The sequence below is a fragment of the Hippopotamus amphibius genome, chromosome 9 (genome assembly GCF_030028045.1).
Source record: "Hippopotamus amphibius kiboko isolate mHipAmp2 chromosome 9, mHipAmp2.hap2, whole genome shotgun sequence".
NCBI classification, from domain to species: Eukaryota; Metazoa; Chordata; class Mammalia; order Artiodactyla; family Hippopotamidae; genus Hippopotamus; species Hippopotamus amphibius.
Genome location: NC_080194.1, coordinates 113,268,794 through 113,282,782, shown reverse-complemented (window position 1 = coordinate 113,282,782; position 13,989 = coordinate 113,268,794). Strand labels below are relative to the sequence as shown.

The 13,989-nt window shown below is 47.1% G+C and overlaps 1 protein-coding gene across 2 annotated transcripts; it reads right to left on the bottom strand.

The window, feature by feature from the left end:
- Nucleotides 1–1,985: 1,985 nt before the first annotated feature.
- SPN (sialophorin) lies at nt 1,986–5,506 on the bottom strand. 2 transcript variants are annotated; one of them, XR_009055580.1, is made up of 3 exons: nt 5,462–5,506; nt 2,976–5,060; nt 1,986–2,535 (listed from the first exon to the last, which is right to left on the bottom strand). XR_009055580.1 is itself a non-coding variant. In XM_057750302.1 (2 exons), the coding sequence occupies exons 1-2, from the start codon at nt 5,491–5,493 to the stop codon at nt 3,680–3,682; spliced, it is 1,413 nt and encodes a 470-aa protein (XP_057606285.1). In that variant the 5' UTR covers nt 5,494–5,506; the 3' UTR covers nt 1,986–3,679. The 2 variants fall into 2 exon arrangements, 1 of the variants encoding a protein (XP_057606285.1); XM_057750302.1 differs by having other exon boundaries at nt 1,986–5,060.
- Between the last annotated feature and the right edge of the window lie 8,483 nt (nt 5,507–13,989).

Genomic DNA, 13,989 nt, shown 5'->3' with positions numbered 1-13,989 from the left:
TCCTTTGCATGGAGGCCACCATGTGACTGAATTCTGTCCAATGGAATGTGAGCGAAGGTGATGCGTGCCACTTCTAGTCTTCCCATGATCCTCCCTGGGAATGACTGAGCCACAAGATGGAAGGAGTCTGGGTCCCTGAATGAACTCATGGAAGGTCACCCTCCAAATGCCAACATTAAATTGTTACATAGGCAAGGAAAAAGCTTCTCTTGAGTTCTGTCCCTGAGATTTGGGGATTTTTTGTTACAGCAGTTAGCCTGTCCTAATACATGAGGATTCTCTCTGCAGCTCTCTCCTCTTCTCATTCTAAATAGTGAACGATACAGTTTATACACTTATCTGTCGATGTCATTATTTAAGTTGCTATCTAACATCAGACAACTCCTTAGTCTATACCTCCAGCTCTGACTTCCCTTGCAAGTTCCAGGCCTCTTCTTCTAACATCCCTCCTGACAGTTCTAAAAACAAACTCATGGGGAGTTTCCTCGAGGTCTAGTGGTTAGGATTTAGCGTTTTCACTACTGTGGACCAGGTTCAATCCCTGGTCTGGGAACTAAGATCCCACAAGCTGTGCCGTACAGCCAAAGTATAAATAAATAAATAAATAAATAAATAAATAAAGTAAGTAAGTAAGTAAGTAAGTAAGTAAGTAAGTAAATAAATACTCATGTTTTTTCCCCAAACTGCTCATCTCTTTGCATTTCCACATAATGATGTCAGCATCTCCTCCATCTTCCAAGATAGAAACTTGGAGTCTAACCTCATTCTTCCTTCCATCACCCCAACAGTTTCTAAACATCTTATTCTTTGAATAAATGTATTTCAAACCTGACCTCTTCTTTCATCTTAGGCCAGACTCCCACTCTATCTAACTTGAACTAAACTAATGCTCCCATCTCGGGCTGCACTGCCTTCAGGCCATGCTCCTGGATGCCAGTTTCACTCACAGGCCAGATCTGGTCTTGCCGTGGTTTACTTGAAAACCATGGTTTGCTCATTCATTAATTCATTTACCCCTCCATTCAGTAAACACATATTAAGTAGACATGCCAGGCTCTGGACTCTGGAGTCACAAAGATGACAGGTGGACTTGAAGGGGCTACACTCTAATGAATGGGGGACATCTTCAGCCATAGTTACAGCCCAGTTGCTTGCACTGTCACACAGGGTGCTGCAGGAGTGGAAGAGAAATACTTTATCTGTTTGGGATGCGGGCATCAAGGGCAGCTTTGCAAAGGCAGTGACATTTAAGCTGCATCTTGACGGTGGAGAGGAGTTTTGTGGGAAGTCAAGATGTGTGTGTAGTGGGGCAAGACGGGGGCAGGCAGACTTCAGGTGGGGCACGCACAAACACAGGAGTGAGTATGTGGCCCTCTCCACGGCCAGCAGCTTTGGGGATCTGGGCCATGGTCTGGCTAGGCAGTCCTGAAGCCACTAGCTGGGCTGGCAGGTGCTAAGTACCCCAGGGCACCCTGGCAGCTCATTGCTGGGGACACATAGATGGTCTCCAAAATACCCTGGGTTTTCTGATGGCTAACGGCTCGACCCCAGACCTTTGCAGAACAGGAGCAGAAATATGGATACAGAGGAAAAAGAGGTGCAAATGTCCATTCAGAAGTGAAATGTCCTTAGAACCATGCTTTGAGCCCTTTTCCTGTCTGCGAAGGTGAATTACATTAATAGATTTTTCAAGACTGTCCCCATCCAAATCCTTCCTTCATCTGGAATTTGTATTGGATGAGAAAGCTGTATTTGTAACCGTGATCGTAATGTGCACTTTTGAAAATAAAATAGAAACACGCATTTTAAAATATCAAATGAAGAAGAATACACTGTATATGGTTGTGTGTGTGAGAGAATCCTGTTATTTAAGAAACTAGAATGTGCTGGGAATTTTGCAAAAGAGGAAAAATGTTATTTTACTCTCAGGACAAAATTAGTCTTTTCAATATTTTATTTTTTATTTGTTTATTTATTTTGGCAGGGGGTATGGGTTTGATCCCTGGTCAGGAAAATAAGATCCCACATGTCCGTGTGGCGCAGCCAAAAAAAAAAAAAGAGGAAAGGGCACCCAGACACGTGTGGTGAAGGCTGGATTTCCACCCCAGCTCGCCCAGGCATGGGTGGCAGAACTCCAGGTGGATCTGCGGCCATTTTCCGCCTCTTCTCTCCCCCTCCCTCCCCCACACCCCTAGAACTGACCCACCTGGGCCCTTTCCCAGTCTCCCCCATCCCCTCCAATCCAAACCACCTGGCAGTCACACTCTCATGGTGTCCTTTGGCCTTTTCTTTTGCAGGTCAATGTGCCTGCTCTCAGCCACTGCTCCTCTGACTCAACAACTTCCCCTTTGCAAATTTCCTCTTTGCCCTGGGGAAATACTAACGGCCACTGGTCCATGCTGTGCCCTGGGCTCTGGCCCGCGCTGGTCTCAGAGACAGCACGTTGAGTCTTGTCCCCTCCTCTGCATCCCAGAGCCACAGCGATGCCCCTGGTTCTGGGGGCCTGTCACAGCTCACTCTCGCACTGACCCCCACCTTTGGAGAATGGAAGAGGAGAAACAGACAAACACATTCAACCTGTAACAATATCAGCAAGACCTGGGGCTCTCGCGGGCGCGCTTGCGGGGGGTGGGGGGGGTGCTTTGAGGCAGGGACATAGTGGCTGAGCTGAAGAACCACACTCAGTCACACGTGCAGTCTTTCTCTCAAGCCCGGCCACAGATGGAGTCAGATCTTCCACCTCCACCCCATCTGAGTAAAGACAAGGGTGCCTATGTTCTCAGCACCTCCTCAGGGTGGCACCTCCTCAGCCTCTGCTGCTCTTCCTGCCCCCTCCCTCACACCATCTGTACTCACCACTGCCCTTCACAAACCTCACCAAGCCCTCGCCTCTTGCACACAAATGGCATGCATGAGTGGACCCAGGCAGACGCCGAGACTTCTAAGAACTACACCTGCCCAGAAATTCTTCTCACCTCTGCTCTTGGGAGGGGAAACAGCTGAAGCGTCTGACTGCCTCCGTCCAGAGGTGGGGGAGAGTGTGGTGGCTGGGACCGTGGGCCAGCCTGAGGTCCAGGGGCCATCACAGATGCACGTGAGAGCACAGCTAGGTGACACGACCCAGCCCGTGCTCCAGGCTGGCCCGGCACAGAGCACTGGGGTCCGGAGTTAAAGGCAGTTCATGGGCTAACCCAGTAGGACTGCCCTAATCCACGGGCCCAAATGTACTTTCCAGAGTCATCTTGAGTGGGAGTTTGCTGGGTTGCCATCTCCTGCTTCTTCCTGGACTCTGGTATCCCTGGGGAATCCTCTGAGAAATCCTAAGTCAAGGAAGTTTGGCTTTTACGGAGACTCAGCAGCTGGTTTCAAGGACAAAAACGTGGAGAAAATGTGGTGGGGAGAAGCAGGGGTTGATGCGGAAGGTTGGTGCATTCCATCTACAAGCGTTCAGTGGGTGTCGGCCCTGGTCTCCGTGCTGGGTGTGGATGCTGGGTGTGGATGCTGGCTGGAAGAGCCAGTGTTAAGAATCCAAATGAGGATTCAGGGCGAAGATGCTGGGTGCAGATCCAAAGGGTGCTGGGTGAAAATGCTGGGTGACGGTGAGTCTGGACATGATGAGAAGAGGGAAGGTGATGAAAGCAGGAGTAATTCTGAACTCCAGTCTTGTTATTCTCAAACGTTAAGGGGCCTCCACATCTCTCACTTCTGGCCCATCAGAAGCAGAGGCCTCTACAGCCTCCTCCTCGCTGCCCACCAGTGGCTCTTCCTCCCCCTTCAGGCTGGGGGCTGCCCCGGCCTTTAGCTCCTCCATCGCCACGGAGCCCTGGCGAGACTTCCGTCTACCAAAGAAAGTGGTGAGGGTGGGCCGCGGGCCAGACCCCTCCCCCTGGGGGACCCCAGAGTCATTGTGAGCCCTGGACGCTCCCTCTGCTGTTGCCGCGGCCTCTTCATCAGACACCTGGGCTACCCCAGCCCAGGCATCGGCCACGCCGTTGTGTTTTCCACCCCTGCTTAGTGTCAGGACCCCTGTCTTCCGCTTCCGCCGCTGGCACCACAGCAGGAGCAGTACCGTGAGGATGATGAGTGCCAGCAGGGCCACAGGCACAGCCACCAGCAAGGTGCCTCTCATCTCCTGACCCGAATTTAGGAGGGAACTACTGGTTATGTTTGTGGGTGGCTTTGGGCTGGATATTGTTACTCGAGAGGTGTGGGAGTCACTGGTCCCCATGGGAGTCTTCAGAGAAGTAGTCGTCATGGTGACAGGAAGTTCACTGGTTCCCTTGGAGGTCTTCAGAGAGCTAGTTGCCGTGGTGATAGGGAGTCCACTGGTCCCATCAGAGGTCTCCACAGAGCTAGCTGCCATGGTGACAGGGGGTCCACTGGTCCCATCAGAGGTCTCCAGAGAGCTAGCTGCCATGGTGACAGGGGGTCCACTGGTCCCACTGGAGGTCTCCAGAGAGCTAGCTGCCATGGTGACAGGGGGTCCACTGGTCCCACTGGAGGTCTCCAGAGAGCTAGCTGCCATGGTGACAGGGGGTCCACTGGTCCCACTGGAGGTCTCCAGAGAGCTAGCTGCCATGGTGACAGGAGGTCCACTGGTCTCATCAGAAGTCTCCAGAGGGTTAGTTGCTATGGTTTCACCAGTTGTGGTGTGGAATCCTGTAGAAACTGGGGCAGCAGCCATATTGGTTGCAGCCAAGGTTTCCAGGGGCATTGGTGACGTCTTGGCAGGAAGGTCCCTGACGGCAGCAGTGGAAGTCCCAGGAGAGGACACCTCATTGGTTGTATAGGGAGTTGAGGAAGGCTGGAAGGTCTCGTGGTCAGTGCTGTCACCCATCTTAGGGACCTTGGTTGTTGTAAGACTGGATGTCACTGAATTGAATTTTGTGGTCTTATAGATATTTGAGACCAAAGAAACAGAGGATGTTGTGGATTCCAACATCTGCAAAGTAGTTGTGTACTCCCGAAAGTCTGAGGCTGTGTTTTGGGCCCAGACGCCCCCAAAGAGGAAGAGAAACAGGATCATTTCTAAAGCAACAGGCATGAGCAGGACCTGGGACCTGAGAGTGGGGAAGTTGGAGAAATAGTACACGTAAGGAGCTGGGGGCGGTGGAGAGGCCCTAGCCAGGCCCTCCCCTCCTGCCCACTTCCCTGCCAACTGCCGGCCCGAACCCTGCGGTTCAACGGCTTTTTCCACCCTTGCTTTGACTAGTATCAGAAATAACAAGAGGCTGGCAGCTCCCCCATCAACTCTATCCCATAGGCCCCCTCGGACCTTGGCAGCCTGCATTCCAGTGACAGCCACCCACTCTGGGTGAGCAGGGTCAGCCACCTGCCCTGACCCTATCCAGCCCCAGTGGCTCCTCATCCTCTTTTCCCGTTATCTATCAAGGTCTCCTCAAGCCAGAGGCACATTCCCAGGTCCCCTGAAGCCCCAGCCCCACCAGGTCACACAGCTTACCAGCTTACTTGATAAGGGCACAGAGCTGGCATCAGGTTGCTCCAACTCCTCTTGAAGCTGGGGCAAGACTGGTGGAGGGGCCCCAAGGGGAAAGGAAGTGGCCCTGGCTCCACCCACCCAAGCATCCTGCCCCACCCGCCCTGCTCCTACATTGCCGTGTGATGAGAGAGGCATCACACTCTTTCAGGGTCTGAGATGATGACAGGGGTCTGGGGTCTCAGCTGAAGCAGGTGGGGATGGTGGGCAGGGTCTGGAATGGGGATTCCTCGGTCTCCACTGGAAAATGGGATGGCAAGCCTTGAGGCTGGGATAGGGATGGGGTCAGAGCAGGGGTGGTGGAAACGTGTGCTTAAGAACCAGGGGATGCAGAGATGGGAGGGGAACGTGGTTTCCTGTTAGGCCAGTACCCAAGGCTAGTGCTGCTTCTGCCCCAAGGGCTCCCAGGAAATACCAGAACAAGAGGAAGCCTTTGACTCTGGCTGGGGGCAGTGACAGCCTTTGCAGGCCGGGTGAAGTCCCTGGTGGGCTCTTGACTTCTCAAGAAGTTTGCAGGGGGTGGGAGGGTGGTACTACAATGGCCCCCAGTCATGGACTGCCCAGCTAAATCAAGGTGGTTTTAAGCACTGTATACGCTATGATCTTTTTTTCAAAAAATATCTCTCTCTCTCTCTCTCTCTCTCTCTATCTATCTATCTATCTATCTATCTATTTATTTATTTTTGGCTGCATCAGGCCCATTGTGGCACGCAGGCTTCTCTCTAGTTGTGGCATGTGGGTTCTCTAGTTGCAGTGTGGGCTCCAGAGCACATGGCTTCTGTAGTTACAGCAAGGGGACTTAATTGCCCCTCGGCATGTGGGATTTTAGTCCCCAACCAGGGATTGAACCCATGCCCCTTGCATTGGAAGGCGGATTCTCAACCACTGGACCACCAGGAAAGTCCCCTATGATCTTATTTTTGCAGAAGACTACTAAAAATGTGGGAATCTACGTGGAAGACAGTTTGGAAAGTTATCCACTGAGGTATTAACAAGTTTCGTTGGATAGGTATGAGTAGAGAGTTCTTTATTTTCTTCTTTGGGTGGTTGCTGTTTTTTCACTTTCCCTTAATGTATAAGCTTTGACTTTCGGTAGGTGTATATTTTTGCTTTTCTTTTTTGACTTTTTTTTTAAAAAATCAAGACTGATTTTTATGCTGTAAAACTAATAATACATGTACATCATAGATGAGTGAAACAGGCCAATGTAGGGCCTCGGATTGAAACCCACTCACAGGCTAGCGAGTTAGTCTGACAAGGATGTGAGACTCCTGGGTCAGAGACACAGGAATCCAATACCCATCGCTCAGCAAATGGCTAGAGCGCTGTGTCTGCTTCAGTTCCGCTTCCCCCCGAGCCCCACAGGGCTGACACAGAGGGGCTTGCCCCGCAGCTGAGGAACAGTGAGCTTGGGGCATTTCCTTCTTTTCAAGTAGGTGGGAAGCAAGTTTGCTCTTTGTCCTAATGGGAGACTACGTCATTCCTCAGCGTTACTCACTGCAAGCACAACCTTGAGAAATGGCCTGGAGGTAGAGCGATCAGGACCTTGTATTGCTGGCATATCAGCAAGAGTGTGCAGGGGTGCTCAGGGCTGCGGTGGCTCTCCTCTCCCACCAGGCAGGAGCGTATAAAGTGAAAAGACTCCACACTGACACGGCCAGACAGACCCCAGGAACAGGCTATATATGCATATACACATGTGGTTTTTATATAGTATTAGATTTTATTATACCTACTGTTCCTCACTTTCCTTTTTTTTACGGAACAAAAGGAAGAAAGGAAAGAAGGGAGGGAGGGAGGAAGGAAGGAAGCCATTCCATTGTCAGACATCGGGTTGTTTCAACATTTTGCTGTTGCAAACAGAAAAGTAGGAATAATTGGCTGCAAAGTAATTGGAGGTTAAAAACATTTTTTAATTAAAAAAATTAGCAAAAATGTTTGTAAGACTGCATATAGATTCCCAATATTTCAACCTTTAAAAAAAAAATCACAGAAGCAAAATACATTGTTGACAAAATTGCCATTTCAACCAAATTGCTGCTGACAAAGTTGTATGTTCCCAGGGCTCGATGTCAGGCTCCAGTTCTGAGGAGAATGGAGAGGATGTGGATGGGTCCAGGCTCTAGCCCAAAGTGCTCAAGAAACAGTCTGACCAGCACAGAGTGTAGATCCTGGGGTGAGGGGAGAGATGATAAAAGTGTGAACAAGGGTGGTCGCTGCCCTCAGATATCCCAGAAGAACAATACTTAGAAAACTCTGTAGCAGCTGTTGGCCAAGTACAGAACCAAAGGTTCTCTGTGCATGATTCCAGCCGTTCCTCACAGCAAGCCCATTTTACAGGTGATGAAGTCAAGGAATAGAGAGGTTAAGTAACATGCACCAGGCATTTAGAATGGGCCAGGCTGAGTGCCCAGCATGTTGCATTCACATAGCAGTCACTCTTCACAACAACTTTGTGAGATTCATATCATTACCCTAACTTTGCAGGTGAAGAAACTGAGAAAAAAAACAGTTAAGAGACTTACTGAGGCTCAGACAACCAGCAAGTGCTAGAGATGAACTTCAAAACCATGTTGGTCGGACCTCCTAGGTGGCGCAGTGGTTAAGAATCTGCCTGCCAATGCAGGGGACATGGGTTCAAGCCCTGCCCTGGGAAGATTCCACATGCTATGGAGCAACTAAGCCTGTGAGCCACAACTATTGAGCCCGTGTGCCGCAACTATTGAAGCCCATGTGCCTAGAGTTCGTGCTCTGCAACAAGAGAAGCCATTACAATGAAGAGACTGCACACCACAATGAAGAGCAGCCCCCGCTTGCAGCAACCAGAGAAAGCCCGTGTGCAGCAACAAAAACCCAACTCAGCCAATAAATAAATAAAATAAATGAATTAAAAAAAAAACATGTTGGTTTAAGGGCTCAAGGCCAGGGATAAGGATCTCCCAGGTAGTACCACAATCTGATACTTAATAACTATGAGACATGCTGTGTATAAATAATTCAAATAAAAGAATATTTGCTAAAATAGGGGCAAGATTCAGCCTTCAGGAAGGTCTAAGAAGATTTCAGAGAAGCAATGTCTTACAAAGCTAAACGGTATAGGGTTGCGTCTCTTGCTCTTATAGACTACATCCAATCTGTAAATTCTGCTCTTTCTACCTTCAAAATGCGGCCAAGTCCAACACCTAAATCTTGGCTTCTAAAAACCAATCTCCTTGGAAAGGAACCAAGTCTTCTTGGAAAATGGCTGATTCCAGGGCTGGAGCAGGGAAAGTATAATATGAACCTGAAGAGGTATCATGTTCACTGATTTCAAGCTACACTACAAAGCTACAGTAATCAAAACAATATGGTACTGACATAAAAACAGACACATAGATCAATGGAACAGAATAGAGAGCCCAGAAACAAACCAACACTTATATGGTCAATTAATCTATGACAAACGAGTCAAGAGTATACAGTAGGGAAAAGACAGCCTCTTCAATAAATGGCATTGGGAAAACTGTACAAGTACATACAAAAAAATAAATAAACTGGACTACCTTCTCACACCATACACAAAAGTAAACTCAAAATTGATTAAAGACTTGAATGTAAGACCTGAAACCATAAAACTCCTAGAAGAAAACATAGGTGATAAGCTCCTTGACACTGGTCTTGACAATGACTTTTTAGATTTGACACCAAAAGCAAAAATAAATAAGTGGGACTGCATCAAACTAGAAAGTTTCTGTACAAAGGAAACCATCAACAAAATGAAAAGGTAAACTACAAAATGGGAGAAAGTATTTGCAAATCATATATCTGATAAGGAGTTAATATCCAAAATATATAAAGAATTCATACAACTCAATAAAAAAAAATCTGATTTAAAAATGGACAGAGGGACTTCCCTGGTGGCACAGTGGTTAAGAATCCACCTGCCAATACAGGGAACATGGGTTGGAGCCCTGCTCCAGGAAGATCCCACATGCCGTGGAGCAACTAAGCCCATGCACCACAACTACTGAGCCTGCACTCTACAGCCCGCAAACCACAACTACTGAGCCCATGTGCCACAACTACTGAGCCCATGTGCCACAACTACTGAAGCCCACGTGCATAGAGCCTGTGCTCCACAACAAGAGAAGCCACAGCAATGAGGAACCCGCGCACCACAATGAAGAGTAGCCTCCACTCCCCACAGCTAGAGAAAGCCAACTAGCAAAAGCTACATGCAAAGAAGACCCAAGGCAGCCAAAAATTAATTAATTAAAAAAAATAAAATAAATATTAAAAAAATGGACAAAGGACCCAAATGAAGATTTTTTCAAAGAAGACATGCAGATGGCCAACAGACACATGAAAAGATGTTCATCATCACTAATCATCAGGGAAATGCAAATCAAAACCACAATGAGATTATCACCTCACAGCTGTCAGAATGGCTACTATTAAAAAGACAAGAGATAAGTGTTGATGAGGATACGAAGAAAAGGGAACCCTCGTACACTCTCAGTTGCAGTGTAAATTGGTGCATCCACTATGGGAAACAGTATGGAGTTTCCTCAAAAAATTAAAAATAGAACTACCACAGAATACAGCAATTCCACTTCTGCGCATTTTTCCAAAGAAAACAAAAATACTAATTCGAAAGATATGTGCACTTCTATGTTCACTGCAGCATAATCTACAATAGCCAAGATATGGAAGCAACCTAAGTGGCACTGATGGATGAATGGAATACTACTCAGCCATAAAAAAGAATGAAATCTTGCCATTTGTGACAACATGGACGAACCTAGCGGGTATTACACTTAGTGAAATGTTAGACAGAGAAAGACAAATACCATATTATTTCACTTATATGTGGAATCTAAAAAACAAAGCAAATGAACAAACATAACAAAACAGAAACAGACTTATAGATACAGAGAACAGACTGGTAGTTGCCAGAGGTGGGGGGTGCGGTGCATGAAGGAGATTAAGAGGTACAAACTCCCAGTTACAAAATCAATGAGTCATGGGGAACACAGTCAATAACGTTGTAATAATTTTGCACGGTGACAGATGGTAACTAGACTTATCATGGTGATGAATTTTGTATTGTATAGAAATATCAAATCAGTATGCTGTGCACCTGGAACTAACAGTGTTGTAGGTCAATTATATTTCAATAAGTGAATGGGGGGGGAGGGAGAAAAGAAGGGCCTGGAACATCTCGTTGCATTAGAAAAGTAAGGCAGTGCTCAAAGAATGATGGAAACTGGTCAAAGCACAAGGAAGCAGCTTGAAGGAGTTCCCCGTGGCCAAGGCAGGGGCACTTTGAGCATCAGACTGAATAATGGCTGTGATCAACTAATGCACTAAATAAAAAAAGAACCCATGAGTTCATACTGATTCTGAAAATATTAGAGAGAGACACAGAGTGAAGGAGGAAGGGAGGGGATGGAAGGGAGGAAGGAGTGTAGGGAAAGTTTTTACAATTGGAACCCTAACATACAATTGTAGAGGAATGGAGAGTTTAAAAATAACCAATTTACGACCACCATAATAACAATGGATTCAGGTAAGAATAGTTGTTTAAAACCATTGGGTGTAACTTCCCTGGTGGTCCAGTGCTAGAATGCACCTTCCAATGCAGGGGACATGGGTTCAATTCCTGGTTGGGGAACTAAGATCCCACATGCCCCAGGGCAACTAAGCCTGCTTGCCATAATGAAAAGCCCACGTGCAGCAACTAAGACCCCACCCAGCCAAACAAATTAAAAAAAAAAAAATTGGGTGGGGGACTTACCTGGTGGTCCAGTGGTTAAGACTTCGAGCTCCCAGTGCAGGGGGCCCAGGTTCGATCCCTGGTCAGGGAACTAGATCCCACACGCCACAACTAAGACCCAGTGCAGCCAAATTCAAACAAACAAACAAAAAATTGGGTGAAACAAAAATTGGATTAAATTAGAGCAGCGAGGTGTGGGGTGCATATAGGATATTTTTACAATCTTAAAGTCTTTCCCCACAAGCCATGTATTCATTACCAAGGAAAAGAAGCAACTTTACAGTGGAGAAAACTAACAGACACCATCTTAAACCAAGTGATCAAAGTTCACATCCCCAGTGATGGGGCAAACCTTCAACAGGAGGCTGCAGAGATGATGCACTGAGAAGGACCCAACATCACTTCTGTCCCAGCAAAAAATGCAAGACCTGAATCTAATCGTTAAGAAATATTAGGCAGATCCAAATTGAAGGACATTTTACAAAATAACTGGCCTTTTCTCTTCTAAAATGTCAGTGTTGGGAAGGACAAAGAAAGCCTGAGACACTCTTCCAGATCGTCAAAGAGTAAAGAGATGTGATAACTAAATGTAATACTGGATCCTGGATTGGAAAAAAAGATGTTATAAAGGACACCATGGGTATAATAGGCAAAATTCGAATAGACTGTAGAGTAGATAATAGTGTTGAATTAACATTAACTTCCCTGAATTTGATGGGTATATTATGTTTATGTTCCTCATTTGCAGGAAATACATGTTTGAAGAATGTAGGAGTGATAGTGCGTAATACAGCAAGTTCCTCTTAGTTTCACACACACAATAATAACAATAAAAAATAAAAACTTTGGAAGAGAAAAATGAAGCATATAAGGTAACATAATATGAAGTGAGGGGGCTTCCAGGTTCATGAACACACAGAGATGTGGGAGAAATGGGGGATGGGGCATGGAAGCTCCGCCCTTTCCCCCAGACCTTGTCCTATGCGTCTCTTCCATCTCGCTGTTCCTGTGTTATATACTTTAAAAAAAAAATTATTGATTGATTTAGTTAGTTGTGCCAGTCTTAGTTGCCGCACGTGGGCTCCTTAGTTGCAGCATGCGTGTAAGATCCAGTTCCCTGACCAGGGATCAAACCAAAGCCCCCTGCATTGGGAGTGAGGAGTCTTATCCACTGCACCACCAGGGAAACCCCACATTACGTACTTTTATAACAAACTGGTAATATAACATATCTTAATATTTTTCTGAGCCGCCATTTCCCTCTATTTATTTAGCACCTGGACTGATATTTGAGAAGAGCTCGACTTCGAAATGAAAAAGCAGGAATGCATACCTTGCAAATCTCAAATCTCTTCTAAGGTGCTCATAAAAGAAAAGGAAAAAATGTTTCTAGTTAGTGGTCCTTAACAAAAACGCTGAATGGGGTCATTATATTTCCCCAAAGTCAAGAATAAAGAGGACCCAGACAAAGTTTCTGAGAGCAACAGAGTCTTAAAGATGTATCCAGGTGCCATACTGAAAATGTAATTCCATCACCCATCTATGATATGCTCAGGCATCTAATGAAGGGGCATGTTTAAAAAAAAAAAAGTGGTGAAGCCATGTAAAGGGTCTATGGATGTTAACTGTACTATTCTTGAGACTTTTCTGTGTTTGAAAATTTTCAAAATAAAGGGACATACTGGGAATTCCCTGGTGGTCCAGTGGTTAGGACTCTGTGCTCTCACTGCCAAGGGCACGGGTTCAATCCCTGGTCAGGGCACTAAGATCCCACAAGCCACGTGGTGCAACCAAAAATAAATAACTTAATAAATAATAAAAAGATCCAGAATCTGACTATCCTTCCCCACCTTCACAGCTGTCCCCTTGCCCAGCGCCTTGTCTTTCTTCACCTCCTTGGGGCTCTTAGCCACAGAGCAGTCAGAGGGACCCAGATCAAACATCTGATCCCATCCGTCTCCTACACTAAACCCTGAGACAGCTCTCACCCCACTCAGAGCAAAAGCCCAAGTCCTCAAAATGGACCCTCCCTCCCTTCCCTCCCTCGTTCCCTCTGCTCCTGCCACCCAGGTCTCCACCTCATCCCTGGAGAATCCGAGCCTTGGGGCCTGTGTGCCATCTGTGGCTACACCTAGAAGGCTCTTCACCCTGATATCTAAACGGTTCAAATGTCACCTTCTCAGTATGGCTTTGCCCGGCTATTTAAAATTGTGCCCCCTCCCCCTTTCCTGTACTCCCCAGCCCCGACCCCTGCTTTCCCTCTACGGTGCTTCTCATTTACTTTCTTATTTTGTTTTGCTTTCCTGCCCCCACAGAAACGTAAGCCCCATAAAAGCACGGGTGTGTGTCTGTTGGCTGCTGTACGACTGAAAGAGCTTGGTGAACAGTGATGTTTATTGGCTGACTTGAGAAGTTCTCTGGCTGAGAAAAGGAAGAGGGCGTCGGGTGAAGAACTGTGCCCTTGAAGACAAGGACACCAGAAAGAGACCAGGCAGAGGTGGGGCGCTGTGAGCACTGGGTGTGTCTGAAACTGTGAAGGCTCCACCCACCCCACAGACCTCAAGGAAGGAGGGCATCAGAGGTCTGCCAGTGAAGCAGTGGGGCGACCAACTCATGTTCCATGAAGATAATATTTCTTCCTCCCCAGGGTTTGGACTTTCATCTCTCACCTCCTGCAGGTCTCTGAGGGGCAGACACCAACGCAGATGGGAGCCTGCTCCTCCCGGCCCCTAAGCCC